This window comes from Prionailurus bengalensis, chromosome F2 (genome assembly GCF_016509475.1).
Source record: "Prionailurus bengalensis isolate Pbe53 chromosome F2, Fcat_Pben_1.1_paternal_pri, whole genome shotgun sequence".
Classification (NCBI taxonomy): Eukaryota; Metazoa; Chordata; class Mammalia; order Carnivora; family Felidae; genus Prionailurus; species Prionailurus bengalensis.
In genome coordinates this window covers 44,227,711-44,247,658 of record NC_057353.1, presented here as the reverse complement: position 1 = coordinate 44,247,658, position 19,948 = coordinate 44,227,711, and the positions used below count along the sequence as shown (strand labels likewise).

The 19,948-nt window shown below is 44.9% G+C and overlaps 1 protein-coding gene across 1 annotated transcript in view; it reads right to left on the bottom strand.

Moving 5' to 3' along the window:
* Positions 1–8,561: 8,561 nt before the first annotated feature.
* Positions 8,562–19,948, bottom strand: part of LAPTM4B (lysosomal protein transmembrane 4 beta) — a 79,576-nt gene continuing 68,189 nt past the window's right edge. The window contains 1 exon segment of the mRNA XM_043601451.1: positions 8,562–9,739. Coding sequence (XP_043457386.1) covers positions 9,662–9,739 — 78 coding nt within the window. The 3' untranslated portion in view covers positions 8,562–9,661.

The following is a 19,948-nucleotide window of genomic DNA, read 5'->3' as shown; positions in this document are numbered from 1 at the left end:
GAGATTTGTATCTAGAATATGTAAAGAATTCTTACAATTAATAATAAAAATGCAGCCCAGTTAATAAATGATCAAAGTTTCTGAATAAACATTTCTGCAAAGAAGATATTCAAATGGTCAATATGCAAGTGAGGAGATGCTCAACATAGTTTGCCATTAGAGAAATGCAAATCAAAGCCACAAGACATCACTTCGCACCCACTAGAATGACTGCAATAAAAAAGACTGGCCAGCGGTTGTACCAAAACCTGCGGGCCAGCACCCGCCCCTGCACCCACCCCGTTCGCATGGCCCTACCATGAAACAATGGGAGAGATGGTTCCTGGCAGGCGACCGCTCCCAGGACACTGCACAGACAGCAGACTGAAACACACCCCATTCTTCCTGTGAAAAAGGCCTATTTACTTGTCCTGGAACTGCTCCAAGGGACAGGCTTCAGGTTTACTACACATTCAGAGGCTATGGAAGTGCTCTCAAGCAATGTGGGCTTGGGGAATGCCATATATGCACTCTCCTTTGGCCTCACTACGGCTTGGTAGTACCATCCAGCAAACAGCTTATACACTTGTCTGGAACCCCAGTTTTTGCAATGTCACCAAGAGGGCGCCTCCAGATCACCTGGTCTGGAGGCCAGTAGGATTTACAGTTGTGGTCTTGTAAGTCTGTATATATTTGCATACCTTAAAAGCTGCTGCCTGAGGGACCAGCTCCCAATCAACCTGAAACTAGGTGCTGACGGAGGTCCCTCCCTCGGAAACACACAGGTCTTGGCATTTGCTCACCAACTGGGACCCATCAGAACAAATCAGCTGCTTAGACAATCACAAAGGTTCAAGAGACAACTAAAAACTAGGGCAAGTTTCAACAATAAGTTTCATCTACACAAGACCACTCCTTCAAGATAGAGAGGTGGCCGGTTCATCTAATACACAAAAACGAACACAAGAGTCAAGCACAATGAGGAAACAGGAATGTGTTCCAAACGTAATTAAGAACAAGATACAACTTCAGAAAGAAACCTTAACGAAACAGAAATAAGTAATTTACCTGATTCAAAAAGTTCAAAGTAATGGTCATAAACATGCTCACCAAGCCTGGGAGAAGGCTGGATGAACACAGTGAGAACTTCAGCAAAGAGAAAATATAAGAAAGTACCAAACCAAAGTCATACAGCAGAAGAATACAATCACTGAACTTCTACCATACAAAATCTTACACACGAATGTTCATAGTTAGTGGTTGCCTTGAGCTGGGGAGGTTGTGGATGGAGAGAGAATGACCTTTTCTGGGGGTGGAGTTTCTTTTCGGGGCAATCAAAATGTTCTAAAATTGATTGTGGAGAAGGTTGTACACCTCTGAATAATATTAACCACCATTATATTGCAGACTTTATTTAAAACATTTTTTAATGTTTTTTTTTTTATATATAAGCAGGGGAGGGGCAGAGAGAGGGGGCCAGAGGATCCCAAGTGGGCTGTGTGCTGATAGGCTGACAGCAGTGAGCCCAACAGAGGGCTCGAACCCCAAACCATGAGATCATGACCTGAGCTGAAGTCAGAAGCGCAACCAACTGAGATACCCAGGCACCCCAAGTTGCAGACGTTAGATTGGTGAATTGTATGGCATGTGAATTACATATTAATAAAGTTTTGGTTTATGGGAAGAGGGCACATTTTAAAGAGTTTTTGTGTTTTTGTTTTTAAGAGAGAGGGAGAATGAGCTGGGGAAGGGCAGAGAGAGAGGAAGAGAGGGAGAATCCCAAGCAGGCCCCACAAACAGCGGGGCTTGAACCCACGAACCGCGAGATCATGACCTGAGCCGAAACCCTGAGTCAGGTGCTCAACCGACTGGGCCACCCAGAGGGTACGTTTAAATTCTGAGTCCTCATGCGAACATGTTGGTCTCTTTGTGAACCAGACTGCTCCGTTTCCTCCTCTGCACTCTGTTTTGAACGCTTTTTCTGGAACCAGGTCTCTCACACGTAGGCAGGAACGGCTTCTTGCCCCTCTTCACCGTCCTTGCCTGTGCGTTCCCATACCTTTTCTGATTATTCTCTGGTTATTGTTCTACACTGTAGGACTCCTGCTGGTGGGACTTCTGTACTAGTGTCTGTGGTCCCTGCCACAGGGAAATTCACGCGGCTTTATTATCAGAGTCTTGTGATATTCTTGTAAAGGATGAAAGGCAAACATGCTTCATCACACAGTCTTTCCGGGGCCTTTTTAAATCTAAAGTGCCCCAGAAGTGGGCGAGCACAACTGCCCTTTGGGGTCACGGTGGCTGTTGAGAATTCTGCCCCCTATACCCAAGGCGTCAAAATTCTGTGGGGCCTCAGATTTGGTCACTGAGTGCTTTAATAGTACACTGATCTACTGGGAAGGGACAAGAAAGTTCCGAGGGGCAGACACATCTAGTAATTTCACTTTTCATTCACAGCCCTAGTGAATTAAGTTCACATAAAAGGAACTTGATCACAAGAATAGTACGAGCTAAGAATGCCATTTTTCTTTGGATTTCTTTGGATCTTAGCTGCTCTTTAATCTTTCTTCAGAAATCAATCCTTTTATTACTGTGTTGCTGTTTTTTTACCTATCACCTTTACAACTTTTTTTTCTAGAAGTCAGGATGCCCACCCCCCAAAATTACACATTACAGCAGCTGGCATGTTGGTAGGGTTTTCTGGAGGAGTGACTGTCTCTCTCCTTGCACAGTCGATAGGAATGCTTTTTTCCCAATGGGCTCCTCTGTGAGAATTGATCTGTGTGATGCTTCAGCCCCACTGAGTTGTTCTTCAGAATTTGCCACAATCGCCATGGGTGGGATTACAGGTGGTTTTCACCTCTCTGGTATGCTTATCTTATTCTTGTTCTAACAGCTACTTGTTCCTTCTATCTGCCAGACAAGTGCCAGGCAGTGAAGACAGAACACTAAGGAGGACAGACACAAACTCTCTACGAGCTTCTTATATACTGGAGGATTACAGACAAGAAAAGCGCCAGGAACCATGGAGTGTAAGATGTGCCTTGACTGGGTCACTGGATATGCTACGGAATAATACCTTCCAGACCAGAGGGTCATAAAGGCTTCCAAAAGGAAGTGATTTGCAAGGTGAGATCCAAATTATTGAATCCAAATTACTGAATTATTGGCTTCTTTTTTTTCCTTACATTACTTACGTTACTTTTTTAAAAACCCACAAGTTTACAATGTTCCCCGGTGCCCAAATCATACCTGGATTCGCTATAGAGATGTCTAAGGAAGGAGGCTCTCGGGGATGCAGGTGATAGAGTGCATTAACTTCACAGGGCAGAAGAAAGCCTGCAGCCCCAAGGGAAAGGACTGCTCTCTTCTGTCTCCTTCGATAGGCGTGAAAATAGACACACGGACACAAGCTTCCTGGGGCAGGGGCAGGGAAGGAAGGTGAGTCTCAAGGCCTCCAACTATTCCTCCAAGATAGTACAAACCAATTACAGCACTGTTTTACTTACTTACATACTAGTCTGAGTTATGATGCCTGAAATCTTAATATGCATATTTTCCTCAACAAGGATAAATCTGTGCAGTTTAAAATGGTGCCTAATTTCCTCGAAAGCAATTGCTCACTTAAGACAATTATCCACTCTGAAAGGCCCACCGCATTTGATCTTTCTTCCTGCCTGAATACATTCTTTAAAATAAGAATTAAAAGCTGATATTTGCAGAACATCTTCCAGCGTAACTAAATAGGACATGGACAGCTTTCCTTGTGTAATGCAAACCTCAAGGTTAAAAGATCCACCCAAGTTTACAGCGTTCACATGGCTTTGCATGATGTGCTTTCCTTCTTGGGACGTATTCATTTCAGTTTGTGGAAATCAACCATTGTAAGTGAAAGGTATTACAGAATTCTGAGCTTCTAGAGGTCTCAAAGGTACACAGCACCCACATACATGGACTCAACTGGCACTTAAATCCTGTCTCTGCCGCTAACACTAACCTGGGATCAGTTTTCCTTTATTTTGTAACATTTATTTTTGAGAGACAGAGAAAAACAGAGCATGAGCAGGGGGAAGGGCAGAAATAAAGACAGGAAGACACAGAATCCGAAGCAGGCTCCAGCCTCCGAGCTGTCAGCAGAGCCCGACGTGGAGCTCGAACCCACGAACTGCGAGATCATGACCTGAGCCGAAGTCGGATGCTTAACCGACTGAGCCACCCAGTGCCCCAGTCCTTTTCCTTTAAAAGAAAAGTCTCATTTCCACATCCGTACAAAAGAGATGAAGAGTTAGGATACGTAAAGTGCTTAGCAGACTGGCTGGCACATAGGAAGGGCTCAGTAAATGGTAAATGTCATTCCACCTGATCAAAAGATAGAAGCCACAGGGCTGGAGACTGATCGGATATGAGGAAACAAAGAGGGACAAAGCAGAGGACCTACATCTCAAGGAGGGAAGGAAGACTGGAAGGATGGGGAGGCCACTAGCTGATACACGAGTCAACAGGTGCAGATCTGAGGAAATGGAGGCCAGTTTTCCACTTGGGGCACAGTGAATATGAAATAAGTCATCAAGATAGAGAAGACTGAGCATTGATAAAAGCAGGGTTAGAGCTGCTATGGAAGGGAGCTCTATGTAGAAACGTGTCATTTTTTAAAATGTTTATTTGAGAGAGCATGAGCGTGTGTTAGCAGGGGAGGGGCAGAAAGAGAGGGAGAGAGAGAATCCCAAGCAGGCTGTGCACTCAGCGCTCGGAGCCTGACATGGGGCTCAATCTCATGACAGTGAGGTCATGACCTGAGCCGATATCAAGAGCCGATCACTTTTAACCCACTGAGCCACCCAGGCGCCCCCAGAAGATCTACGTAATTTTAAAAAGCCTGAAGTTAAAAAGAACTAAAGGAACATCCTGTGAAAGTATATTAATGACAAAGCATCATTACAAACACATTCCTTTAGCCAAAATGAGTATCGGGTGAAAAGTGACATCACACAAAGGCCACCACACCGGGTCAGAGGGGCATCTCCGCCACACAGGACACAGGGTCCTTTGTACTGTTGCTGGTGGCCCAGAGGGCAGAGCCATTGTTCCCTTGTCTTCTTCAGGTGGACACCACGCAGGGGAGCAGCTCTTTAGGCTGGATGTCCCAAATCTAGGATCCCAGAATCTGGGAACTTAGGACTTCTCCAGGTCTGTGCAGGCAGAGTGCGAGTTGAGACTTCACAGCATCGGAGGTGGGAGCAGTGAGTAGCAGACAAGATGAAGACCCATTCAATCTGAACCTTTCCTGAGAGAAATGTGGCTCAAACCTTCAATGCTGGCTAATCACGCCCAATCTCCCCGGGCTCACACAGTTCTCTTCCAAGCTCTCTTTGCTCTGTTGCAGCAATGCCCTTGGACGTCCTGGCACACAGCAAGGAATAGATGTTATGCTTGCATTTGCTGAGTTAAAGAGGTTCCCATAATAAGCTTACTTAATACACAAAAACCGTGTGTGTACCGTAAGTGACTTTTTAAAAAGCATGTGTAAGTTTTAGACGGGATAACACAAACCAAACTGGAGTCCATTACGCCGTTTTGAGCCCAACTCCTCATCCTGAAGCAGCAGCTGTTCCTGCTAATTGGGATCACATTGATGGGTGGATAGTGCTAAGGCTCTTGCCTTGATGTAATTTTTTCTGGGTTGGCCAACGGCAGCTTCTCTCTTCTGATGTCTGGGTACTTCAGTCAGCAAAAGGCATGCGTGGGCTTCTGGGCAGGTCACAGGTCTGGCTGGCTTCCATAGTCCAGAGTCATTTGGCAGAAAACTTGGCCAGTGTGCAGAGACACTTTTAAGTGAATTCCATGGGTGTGGAGACATCCTTGCAATGCCTCCTTTTTCCTTCCCTTTTAGTACATGTGTCTGAGCTGCCAAAAAACCCATTTTACACAGCTACAGGCACACTGTTTGGTGTATGTTAGATGTGAAGGTGGGGAGTGCTACAGTGGCCTAGCTTGTACTTTATGCTGGCAGTGTTTCTGCATGACTCTTTTTTTGATACCTTGGCAAAGACACTGCTCTCTCCCCTCCAGAACATTAGAGACTGTCTACATGACCAGCAGCCGTATTATTTAATGATATTTAAGTCCGTTTCCAGACAGGCTGCAAACTCCCAGCTTTTTTTTTTTTTTTTTTTTAAAAAGGGAAATGTCGGGGCGCCTGGGTGGCGCAGTCGGTTAAGCGTCCGACTTCAGCCAGGTCACGATCTCGCGGTCCGTGAGTTCGAGCCCCGCGTCAGGCTCTGGGCTGATGGCTCAGAGCCTGGAGCCTGTTTCCGATTCTGTGTCTCCCTCTCTCTCTGCCTCTCCCCCGTTCATGCTCTGTCTCTCCCTGTCCCAAAAATAAATAAACGTTGAAAAAAAAAAATTTAAAAAAAAAAAATAAAAAAGGAAATGTTTTCACAGTCTCATTAGTTTTCCTTTATCACGAAAGCTCAGTTTGCACAGCAGGATTTTTTTTTTTCCCTCTTGAATGATGAATATTTCAAAAACGACACATCCCTCTACGGGGACAACAACTTTAATGGTTACAGTCCATAAAGATGGTCTATTGAGATCATTACTAAGAAGTATTGCTGATTAACAAACTGAGAGTGAAGAGGAAAGACAAATGAAATGAGGTGTGGTTTGGGTGAGCAGTCAAACTAAAAATATTTAGGGCCAGAAAGACGAGTAATTAAAAAAGAAAAAATGGGTGGGGCAAAAAGGATGGGAGGGGTAAAGTTTCTTGCATTCTCAGGAGACAACAAGACAGGGTGGAGGGCAGGGACAAGGACACCAGATTTGGGGAGGAGATGCTGCGTATGATGTTTGTGTTGGAAGAAGGGACAGGAAGGGGTGGGCAAGTCTGTTGAGTCTTAAAACTCTTCCATATGGCTGGGCATTCTGGAAATCTGACCAGCTTGTTCAATGAAAGCTCAGTTTGTAGGGCTGACAGACCACATCTAAGCTGAAAGGTGTTAAGCGCCCCGTTCCCTCTGGCCCAGAAAACGGACTCAAAACTCTCTACATGGGCTGCCTCTTGGTGGGTCCATTTGCACACCTGGTGCTGAGCTGAACATTCAAGACCTGGGAATAAAGATCCGGGGAGGGTGGTCGAGATGAAAAAGACAGAGGCGCTCTCATCAGTTTAGAGACTAAGAGGCGTACAGGCATGGGAACCACGGAGGTAATGACTGCAGACAGCAAAACAGAGGAGAAAGGGGGCAGATATTAACGCTGGATCTTTTTTTAATTTTTTTAAATGTTCATTTTTGAGAGTGAGAAAGCAAGGGGCAGAGAGAGGGAGAGAGAGAATCCTAGCCTGACGCAGGGCCCAAACTTATGAACCACGAGATCATGACCTGAGCCCAAGTCAGATGCTCAACCGACTGAGCCACCCAGGGACCCCAAAAGTTGGATTTAAAATACATTTAAGAAAGGTATTTAACTAGATTGGCGATAAGATAAAGACACAGTGAATTGCTGGGTCACGGAATCTGCTCTTTAGAGTCTTTATTTTCAGAGAGAGTGAGTGCAGGGTAGGGGCAGAGAGAGGGAGACGGAGAATCCCAAACAGGCTCCAAGCTGTCAGTGCACAGCCCGACGCAGGGTTCAGTCTCACGAACCGTGAGATCATGACCTGAGCCAAAACCCATGAGTCAAATGCTTAACTGACTGAGCCACCCAGGCGCCCCTCTGTGGGGTCCAAACATCACAACCTCCCCACAGCGGAGTTGGGAGGACGATTCCTTACCTTGCAAAGGTAACTATGGAGGCAGCTTTCGCGCAGCCTGGGTGATGCTGTGAGGCAGCAAAGGCTGCATGGCCAGCCCCATCGTGGATGCTCAGAGCAAAGAGATACTCTATGGTGTGGACTGAGGGTCACGTGAACAAGATCCGCTCTGAGGCTCCTACACAGACTCTCAAAATCAGCACTTCTCTCTGCCTGCCCATGTGTGCCATTTTTCATACCACCACCATTAGACAAAGAGCTGGAAAATCACAGGGAGGAACACGCAAACCACCGTGACATGCCACGTGCCTTCGAGGGTCAGTGAAACTGCCAAGAGGTCTTTTTCCATTCCTAACACCTCTTAATATGATTAACTTAGTGTGAGTCTTCTGGGCACAAAGTTTCCAGGAACAGCATTTCTCAGGGTGAGTTTATAAAGAACACTCATGAGATATACCAAGAGAAATCACCGAGGCTGATTCTCAGGGATAAAAATCTCTCCTCCCACCTCTCTCATTTAATCTCCCTTGGCATGGAGTAAAATCTGAACTGCTTATTAAAAGTACACCATGGACCTAAACCACCATATGCAAAATAGCCGAGCACACGGAGCTCAGCAGAGGTGGGGTTTAGGAACGTTCGAAGCTCGGGTCAGTTTGGCTCCATTTCTCTTGGCCTAAGATGCTCTGATTTTATCAGCACTGAAATATTAAAAAATACATATGTGTGAAAAAAGCTATAAAGCTGCCTCCTCAGGCCAAACTACGTGTGTCGGCATGGCCACATGTGGGTGGAAAGGGTCCCTAGGTACGATGACCACAGAGTCAAAAGGTTATTTTCTCAGATGTGGGCAAATGTCACTTTAATTGCAAAGCCTTCATTTACAGCACACTCAACAATGAACAAACAGGAGAACTGTGACTTCTGAACATATGAAATGTATAAAAGTCCCTTGAAATTCAGATAGTCGAGATACAAGCATTCCACAAGAAAAGCACCCTTCCTCATTTTTCTGAAGACTGTCTTATGTTTCAAAGATGACAAGGCATACTCAGAATCTCAAAACAGTAGGATGTTCCTTGCAGGGAGAGAAGAAGAAAATCTTGTTTCATACTATTAGGCAAATACTTAACGAGAAGGGTCCTGGGTAGGGATGGGAAGCCAGGAGGAAGGAAGCACCAGATACCATGTGAAACTAAACAAATCAGTTCCACCTCTGTAACACAGATGGGACATGCCACTCCACGACCCCCGACACGGGGTGTGCAAGAACAGCCATTGGAGAGCGGCTGCCGTCATTGGCTGGGATTGCTGAAGGGTGTCAATTTAGCCCATGGACAAAATCCTTGAACAGCAGATACAAACTGTCACTGACTTTAAGTCAAAAAGAATCTTAAGGAAATTCTTGTTTTATTTATATAGATATGGACTCCTATTTATCTAATTAGAGCAATGATTACACAGTTGACATTCCTGTTCCATAAGGGTTTGTTCAAACACTGGAATGGCTTAAGAAAAGCATCGTCTAATTTCGATTTTATTTTACACTTTGAAAAGAGACAAAGGGAAGACAGAGAAAAAGGATGACTAATTCCCCCCGACTCTGGGGTCCAGCAGGTACAGACTTCTCTGACTCCAGGTTCATCCACACTGCTGGGAAGTTTCAATGTCTAGGGAAAACCAGGGAAGACTAGGTAAGCCCGCTGCGCCCCACCCCTACACAAAGAATTCTACAGTGAATCTATCACAGTGCTCTAGCTGAAGCGTATCTTTAAAACTAAAGAGGGATTCAACTGAACATCTAAATTTTAAAACTGTAGCGTTCAGCAACAAATAAGCTCAGAGAACTCAACCCAGAAGTGAAATGAAAGAACTATTGCTCTGACGTCTGAAAATCAAGCCGCTGCGCTCAGCTCTGCCCCACTTTCAGGTTTAGGCAGACACATAAGGGGGTGGTGGCTCCTTGGACGCGCCATTCACAGTGGCATCATCGTAAGGGGGTAACAGCACCTGAGAAGAAACAGAGAAGACGAGGGTTAGTGTGTAAAGGTGCACATACATTCCCCTGAGCTTTAACTTTAAAGGAACTTTCATGCAATTAAACGTTTACCATAGCCGGTACCAAAGATCAACTTGCCAGCAAGTGGCTACCCTTCGATGAGAGACGTTTTCTTAAGGAAGAAAATGGGAAGAGACTTTTGGCCCTTCTGTAGGTTCTCCTCACCCTGTTCACATGTGCCTGGAGGGACACAGGACTGTGTCACTAGGACTAGGAAGCAGGCGACTGTGGCTCTCCAGAGCACGAAAGGCTTCTGGGTGAGTTCCACGTGTGCACACAATTGGGGCAGGCACCTAACTGACCACAGGAGCCACACTCATGGTTGAGATCAGCCACAGTTTACCGGCACAGCCGTGGTAAGTTACTTAACCTACATTTCTGCAGCCATAATAGGTGGATACCTGAGGTCTATCAAATACCTAACACTGCTTGATGCACCCCTGAGATGGTCGATATTATCTGTCAATGGGTGAAGAGAAATAAATAAGAATAAACACTCATGTTGATGGACAACCTTTCTGTTCACATTTCAGGTACAAAATCAAGCACTTCTAATTGTTCATGAGCTGTCAACATAAGAAAACACTGACTGATTTGGGGAGTAAAAAACAAACCAGGGAATAGCAACTCAATATAATTAGCCTTGATTCAATCAACTAACATTTATTATGCACCTACTGAATGACAGGCATTGTGGGTACAAGATAATTAAAATAAAAGACAGTCTGTGTCCTTAGGAATTGAGAGATGAGATGAACGAAAACCTTACCCACCTCAAGTGCTTTGTGGAAAGAGGAAGAATATTCATTCACAAATGGAACAGAACAAAACAAAATTATGGACATCACTTAAACTGAAAGTAGTAAATAAATGTAAAAGCCAATTTCCTGCCTTTTCATTTATTTATCCCTTTAGCTTCCATAGGGACATTAAAATTTTCTTTTTAAGTTTTTGTCACACCCCATTCCCCCAATACCACACACAGGCACACTCTTCCCTCTCTTAACACACCTGATTGCTGATTTTTCTCTTCTTCCGGTCTGGGAGCTCCTCTTGAGGTGCAGCCCTGTCTCACTTAGCCCCAGAGATGGCCCCAGTCCCTATTCGCTACTAGGAACTCAGATGTTTGTAGAATAAATGATGGAGGCATCCCCTGGGCTGGCCCTGGGAGAGTCTGTATGGTACATCAGAGGGAGAAGTGCAGCCGGGCATTCTAGGCAGAGGACATCTACACTGGCTAGAGGCCAATTAGGAGACTGGAAACCACCCAGTCATTTGAACAGAGAAAATTTCATAAAGAGTCATTAACAGAGGACTGGAGGTGAAACAGGTAAAATCAGGCACGATCAATGCATGGGTGTGAACAGGATGTTAAAGAACGCACACAGAAAACTCCTTTAGGCCTCTCGGGAGGATATGTGGCATCAGGCCCAGAGCAAAGAGGAGGTGCTGCAGGTAGACAGGGAAGAGCACCGGCAAAGGGAGGAAACCTGAACGTAGAGTACCTTCTGGGACCGGAAGGAAAGACGGACAAGGGTCAGAGCATGACCGGAGCCCTGTCTTTCACGAGCAGGCACTTTACCCAGTAACTGGCAGGAGCATCTTGACGAGGGATCCTAAAGGTCTCGGCCTGACATGGGAGAAAAGTGTACTCTCTACAACAAAGCCACAGCTCCGCTCCCTGTGTCGGCACATAGGTGTGTGTGTGCGTGTGTGCGTGTGTGCACATTCGATGTGGCTACTTAGAACCGGTGGCAACAGCTGGGATCGACACTAAAAACATTTACATTTTCCACAACTGAGCTTCAGCATGATGCTCCTCGGCCTCACTAAATAACGAACTGGTTCCTATCTATCATTATCCTTGGAGAAATTATTCTAAAACACAGCAGGGCTACTAAAAAAGGACTGAAATCAAGCCATTGTATCCAATTTATTTTCTTTCCTGAGCAAAACACAACACTCAGATTCTCCAAAAATGTACACCAAAGATTAAACATGAAATTAAAAAAAATTTTTTTAATGTTTATTTTGAGAGAGAGAGAGAGAGAGAGAGAGACAGCAGGAGAGAGAGGGAGACACAGAATCTGAAGCAGGCTCCAGGCTCTGAGCTGTCAGCACCGAGCCCAATGCGGGGCTTGAACCCACGAGCTACGAGATCATGACCTGAGTCAAAGTTGCCACTTAACCAGTTGAGCCACCAGGGGGCCCCTGAAATTTTTTTAAAAAAAGAAAAAAGTACTGTAACTTTGTAATTTTGTCAAAATATACCTACTTTCGCATTAAGTTTGGCAGTTTGTCACTATTTCTTGTGATTTGTCTTCAAACTTGTATTATTATTATATTTTTAAGTTTATTTATTTATTTTGAAAGGGACATAGAGAGTGTGAGTGGGGGCAGGGGCAGAGAGAGAGGGAGAATCCCAAGCAGGCTCTGCAGGCGGTCAGTGAGCAGAACCTGATGCAGGGCTCGAACTCATGAACCATGAGATCATGATCATGACCTGAGCCGAAATCAAGAATCTGACATTCGACCGACTGAGCCACCCGGTGCCCCTTCAAACTTGTTTTACAGTTTCATTTTACAACAGTTATCTTCACATCCCAATATTGGCCTTTTGTCTCAAATATTCCTATTGCCTTGGACCCTTCATCCAAAGTCAAGAGGCCTGGTGACAAGTTTGCCCTTTCAGCGGGGCTCGTGACAATCTCACCTATCCTCGCGTCCCCACAACCACACTGAAGATGGTCTTCACACAGTACCTCACGCTCTTTTCACTGAAAGTCATCCAAATGGAATCAGTTTTACATTCTGAAGGGATAGCGTCATTTTTTTTAATCGAAATGACGTTAATATTATTGACAATTTCAAGGAAGGGTTGGTGACATGGGACTGCCATACTGTTTCTATTACAGTCTGACAATGCTGACTAAAAACACTTCCTGTTGTCCTTTTCTTCTAAAGATCAATAAAGTACTTAGAAATCTGAAAAAACAACTGTAGAGTCAATTAAGATGGAACATGCCAATTAAGATGCCACATAACAAAACTGGTTGAAATCTAATTACTTTGACATTTTTAGAAGTTGGCTTTTAGTTAAACTCAGTCTTTCATTTTTAAAAATTTAGTCATTCACAATGAATGACTACAAAAATAATCTCTGAGGACTAAGAATATAGGTCATGTCCTACTTCAAACTAAAGGCACTGCCTGGAAAACGGCAGCTGCTCGACGAGTAGACAAACACAGAGACGTTACAAATCTCAACCACCGAGGACTTTACTTCAAGCAATATTCAATCTAATGAAATTCTAATCTAAGTACAGTCCCTTGGAGTTTGTCTTAATAGGAGCTCAACCACAGGGTGACTGTGTGATCGTGTCACTTTCTTCCATGCAGAGGGGAAAATCCCTCTTGCCAATGACCCCAGAAGGCAGCTGTTCACTAGGAAGATTAGAGTCTGTGTGTCCGTAGTGTCTCTTTCGTTGGGAGTTACCTTGCTAAGTGACACTGTGCTTGTGGGAAAGCAGCTCCCTGGTCATTGCAGTTCAACACAGCAAATACATCAATACATAAAACAGTTGGAGGGAGAAATAAATTAACACCAAAGGTCAAAAAATGTAACACAGAAGTGATTTCATAGAAGGATTCCATAAATCCACAAGTCATTAAAATTTGGGAAACGAATTCATTCCATCAAATACTAAGAGATGATAAAATGGTCGAGAGAAAAGAACTATTTATTGGTAACAACAGGAGATGTTTGGGTACTATGGTTAGAGTTGGACTTCAACCATAATAGTAGAGCTTAGGCATTAAAAGCTTACATGGAACTCTACAGTTGTCAGCTTTACACACACACCTCCCCAAAGTATTATATGTAAGTTACATACATGTCTACAGACATTCACAAAATTACATGTCCAATTTTGTGTTTTGGGAAGAGTGTTCAGAGCTTTCATCATGTTCTCAGAGAATCTTCCCCGGAGATCTGGGGGTCAAGACCAGAGATCAATATGAGGTACAAGGTAAAGTGCACCAGAAGGCTGCTTACTGGCCCCTGCATCCTACCAGGGCAACGTAAATTAAACTGGAACCAGTGACCAGGACGATGGCTGTGTGGCACCTTGTCCACGCCAGGGCAGGGGGAGGAGAAACCCTAGGAAAAAAAGAGAACTGATAGATGACCTTACACAGTCAAAATACTTGGAAAATAGTATTAGTAGGTGGTTGACAGATCTAATAGCCACACAGAAAGGATGGGGGCTTAGGTAACAGGAAAAAAGCATGGCAGCTGAAAAAACAAGGCAAATGTTTACTGGGAAAAAACAAAAACTATACAAGAAAATGTATACCACAGAGCTCTGCACTGAACAATATTCACGTATGTGCATCATCCAAAGTAAACACTGACTGATGGCGGCACCAGAAAATCTGATATGACTGTACGAGGAGGACAAGGGAAGCAAGGAACATGAGGAGGAGAGTGAGAGTTAAATCCTATCCAACAACAAGAAGTCAAAAAAGATCTTGAGCAGATGACCAAACAGCAAGGTAGACACTATTTAATTAATAAATACAGAGGTATTAATTAATTACCTGTTAATTACCTGAACAGGATAGTAACAGGTAAGAGCTGGGCAGGATAAGTAAGAAAGCAATCTTTCTCTGCAGGATCTTCAGCTATGTATATGTAATACTATGTTAACAACACAAATAACATTTAAAAAATGAAAGAGTAATCATGGCAGCGTTGAAGTCGAAGTCCGTCATCAAGGGGCAACTTTCAACCTGAGGGTGGTGGGCAGGCTAAGGGCTGCATCATTCCTGCTGGCTGGAGGCAAGTTGTGGATTTGACAGGAGCTTCTGCAGGGGGCCTGGAAGATGAGCTTGACTGGCCAGATCTGCAACTCTCAGAGCAGGGAAGGGTGGGAGGGCCTGGACCCCAGCAGTACAGATACTTAACAAAGCAACGGGGGAGCACTGTGCTGGCTGAAGTTATTACCTCAGGTGCAACATGCTCCCACAGAAAGGGTGATCAGGACCAGCCCCCACACCCACCTGAGACCCCCCCTCCAGTCCTGTGAGTCCCAACCTCCACACCGGAACATAGTGCAGAGCACCCCACACTCCAAAGAAAACTAGAGAACTATGGTGCCCTGAGGTACCCCCAAGGAAACAAATGTGTGCAACAGGAAAACGAACAATTCCCTCATTTACCATGTTCTTCCCGCTACTCATGCCCAGGTCAACAGCAGCCCTGTATCTGACCCCACCCTACCCTACCCCATCCCATCTATTCCCAGGATTCCTGGCATAGCGCGCTCATTACCGATCTGACTCCTTCTTGTGATTTTTCTCTCCTGGAACGCTCCTTTCCTGTCACTCCATACAAACCCAAACAACCCCAGGCTCATGTTAAATTCACTTCTAATATGGAGATCTGAAATGTTCCAGCCTCGATTACACTCTTCTCCACTTAATTATGCTGTACAATCACAGTACAATAAGTTCTTGAGATAAAAAGACCACAATGATAGATTTTCATATTCTTTATAGATGATATGAAGTCGTAAGAACAACACTGGAAATGGCAGTAATTATAATACGACCCTCTGAACTCAAACCACAAAATCACTTTCCTGAAGCACTTATGTAAGTTATCAATTGTATATTATCTTGTACTATTAATAGTCTCATATACACTTACCTTTCTCCTCTCCAAAGAGTTCCTAAAAAGCAGGAGTCTCACACTTCTGTATCCCTCTCTCAGAGCTTGTTCTTAGACAAAGGGGTATTCAAATGTGAGTTCTATCACTTAGTTGATGTGTGGCCATGACCATATTCTAGAGGCAATATGGCGGTGGATAGCCATCAGGATCTGATATCAGACCCGGGTTCAAATTCTAGCTCTGTGATTTATGATCCTTGGGTTATGAAATCTACCTGAACTTCAGTCTGCAGATCTATACAATGAAGACCACGACAAGTTCCCTTTGAAAGGGTGTTATAAGGATTTAAGGGAGTTAACATAATGCTAATGTGCAGGACAGGATTAGCATTTGGATGCTCAATGAATGGCAGCGATTTTCCAACTACAGCCAGACAATTGAAACAGTATTATTTTATCTTAAACTAGCTCACCTACACAGCACGCTCTCCTCAGGAAAGTGACACCAGTAAGCCCTCTACTCACATCGTTATTTCCTTGGGTTAGAAAAGAAGTTCTCTTTCCTGCCCCAGCTCTGGTGGTTGCAGAGAGTGTTAGAGGCTAAAATTGAAGCTGCTCTGGGCCCTGCTTGTTGAGGCAAACAGATGACTGGATAAATACCCATGAGGGAAGGTCACTGAACCAATAACCTATCTGACATGGATCCTCTCTCAAGAATCCTGAAGAGGGGCGCCTGGGTGGCGCAGTTGGTTAAGTGTCCGACTTCGGCTCAGGTCACGATCTCACGGTCCGTGAGTTCGAGCCCCGCGTCAGGCTCTGGGCTGATGGCTCAGAGCCTGGAGCCTGTTTCCGATTCTGTGTCTCCCTCTCTCTCTGCCCCTCCCCCGTTCATGCTCTGTCTCTCTCTGTCCCAAAAATAAATAAACGTTGAAAAAAAAAAAAAAAAAAAAAGAATCCTGAAGATATTCCTGTTCTGGAATATGGAAGGATAGTCCTAAGGTTGTGCCGAGAAACTCCTTTGGAAACAAGCCAGCTCATGATTCCTTTTACCTCAAAAGCTAGGAGCAGACAGTATACTCATCTCCCCCTACTATAGGATTTGCCGTCCCCACACCTCCCACGTCCTCCTTTACCAAATCTAAACAAAAGTAACTGAATGATGAGAAAAGACACTATTTGTCCATGAAAAGTGGATGCCATTCTTACTGTAAGAGATGTGGGCATATAGTTATAATTCTAAAATCCACGGCAAGGTTTGGTTGAAAACACCATAGCCAGCACTCACGCCTTACCCGCGTACATGGGGGCACCTATCAGAGGGCAGCTGGGCTGAAGGCAGAGATGATGATGGGCTGAAATGTGGAGCAGGATGGCCTATGTCAACAGCAGGGGTCATCCCGGGAGGGGGGAAAAGTACACGCAAACTGCGTGTCATGAAAGACCCAGGCACACCCAGGAAGGTTTAGGTAGTTTGCTGCCTGGAGACCTGGGTGCGTGAGGTGGGATTACAACGGATGAGTCTGGAGCTACAGGCGGGACCCCAGCTGGTCTTGGAAGCAACGGCAGGGAAGTGGCACCTTCTTTCATAGAAACCAGCAGTCCTCGCCATTTTGGGGAGGGGGGGTGGATACGGGTCTTTGGTAACTGAGGAGGCACAGATTGTTTTTACAAAATCAACCACCCTCCTCTCCCCACAAAACATGAAAAAGCCAAGAAAATACCACTGTGAATTTAGACTTTTCTTGTTTTGGCTCCTCGGGGGAGGGAGGGGGTGGTTTTCGTGAAGGGGCCTGGTATTTGTGAAAGCACGACAGCTCACAAGAGCGAGAGCAGCCGCTGTTGACAACACGTCAGTAACAGTCCCTCAAAGCTGCTTCACAAATAAGATGGAGTTGGCAGGACGAAGTTAGGATTCCGCTCCCTCCTCTCGTTTCAAGGAAATACTAGAATGCGTGCAGCTGAGACTGAGGTTATTGTAGGGGTAAATCCTGAATCTGTTCCTATTTATTAAGAGGGAAACAATACCAAACCACCCCACAAGTCACAAATAGCCATCACACAGCAAAGTGGAGTAACCCACAGTGGAGAAATGTTGCAGTAATAATAAGTGGCACAGAACCCCCTGAAGACTTAAAAAAAATTTTTTTAATGTTTATTTTTGCGCATGCACGCGCGAGAGAGAGTGTGAGCGGAAGAGGAGCAGAGAGAGAGGAGACACAGAATCCGAAGCAGGCTCCAGGCTCTGAGCTGTCAGCACAGAGCCCAATGTGGGGCTGGAACTCATGAACCAGGAGATCATGACCTGAACTGAAGGTGGACGTTCAACTGACAGAACCACCCAGGAGCCCCTGAAGACTTTTTTAATTTTTTGTTTTTGCTTTTAGAGAGAGTGTGTGAATGTGTGAGTAGGGGAGAAGGAGGGGCGGGGGGAGAAGGAAGGGTAATAGAGAGGGAGGGAGGGAGGGAGGGAAGGAGGGAGAGAGAGAGAGAGAGAGAGAGAGAGAGAGAGAGAGAGAGAGAGAGAGAATCTTAAGCAGGCTCCATGTTCGGTGCGGAGACTGGTACAAGGCTTGATTCCACGACCCTGGGTTCACAACCTGAGCTGAAACCAAGAGTTAGACACTCATCCAACTGAGCCACCCAGGTGCCCCCTATGAAGACTTTTAAATAAAGGGTTGACAAATCAGTTTTATGATTTACATCAGTCTGGCAGCAACAGAGAGAAGAAAACTGAAAAGTAGAGCTGAAAAGACTAAAGGACTAATCGTAACAAGTTTAAAGATGACTGGCCAAGGTGACAAGGTAGACATTGCTACCATTCACTGGAATGGAAGAAAAGCAGCAGATATGGAAGAAATAGTGTGATCTCCGCAGTGTGCTCGTTTGTGGATGACAACTGGACGGTCGGGGGTATAGACACGGAGCTGGTCTGGTTCACATCACCTAAGTGATTTCCACCAAATGAATAAAAAAGAGAGCAAGACAAATGATTTATTAAATGTTTTCCATTCATTTCATCAATGAGTGTTGGTGCTGCTGTGTGCCAGGTACTGAGGATACCACACTAACTGAACCACACAAGGCCTGAACCAGCAGACAGCTCATCTGCTAGCCGAGGGGGGCTGATGAACAGAATTTATTTTCCATGGGGAAGAGCTTCTCAACCGGTATCCATTCACAAGAGTGTGCCATACAAACACTGTTTCTTCCTGTTTGCCACTGTGTCGAGAAGCCTGAGGCCCGCTGGGGTACTGGCTAAGAGCATGGGCTGTGGGGCAGACCATCTGGGTCTACCAGTCCCAGCTCCGAGGCCTCGGGCTGGCCACGTACCTCTTAAAGCCCTACTTTTCTCCATCTATAAACAGGGGCCATAACAGCATTTCTCTCACAAGTTAGTGAAATAAATAAACCTCAGCAATGTGCTTATTAGTACATGGAATGTACTCAGGCTCAACAAATCACTTTATCCCACACAGTTTTGAAAGGATGTTGTGGCTTGCAGTATTGGTCATACTGCAAAATAAGACAAACGAGTGTTGAAATGACCCAGAAATAAGACAAAATGGAAATTAATTGGGTCAAGAAGTTGTTTTTCCATATATGAATGGATAGACAGATAGATACAGAAAGAAAGGAAAAGAGAGGAAGGGAGAGAGAGGAAGGTGTGTTTTTTCTTTTTTAAAATTTTTTAATGTTTACTCATTTTTGAGAAGGAGAGAGAGACTGTGAGCGTGTGCAAGCAGGGGAGGGCCAGGGGGGTGGGTACAGAGGATCCCAAGCAGGCTCTGCATTGGCAGAGAGCCCGACGTGGACCTTGAACTCACAAACCATGAGATCACCACCCAAGCCGAAATTAAAGTCAGACGCTTAACCGACTCAGCCACCCGGGAGCCCCTACTTTTTTGTGATAGTAAACTACAACAAGACTTTATGGAGCCTGGGTGGCTCAGTTGGTTAAGAATCCAACTTCGGCTAAGATCATGATCTCGTGGTTCGTGAATTCGAGCCCCCATCGGGTTCTCTGTTGTTGGCACGGAGCCCTCTTCAGATCCTCTTCAGATCCTCTGTCTCCCTCCCTCTCTGCCTGCCTCTCTCTCTCTCTCAAAAATTAATAAACATTAAAAAAAAAAAAAAAGACTTTAGGGGCACCTGGGTGGCTCAGTCAGTTAAGTGTCCAACTTCAGCTTGGGTTGTGATCTCACAGTTCGTGGGTTCAAGCCCCGCGTTGGGTTCTGTGTGGAGTGTGGAGCCTAGAGCCTGCGTTGAGTTCTGTGTCTCCTCCTTCTGCTTCTCCCCAACCCCTGCTCACTCTCTCTTGCAAAAATAAACATTAAAAAAATTTTTTTTAAAAACCTTATGGAATAAATCTTTATATAAAAGATAGTGGGTAATATATACTAACACATAATAGCTTTAGCTACTATTTTTCAAGGCTTTGTGACTATTTTGCAAGCAAATTATTCTTTTATTGATTTTCTACTAGAGTTTG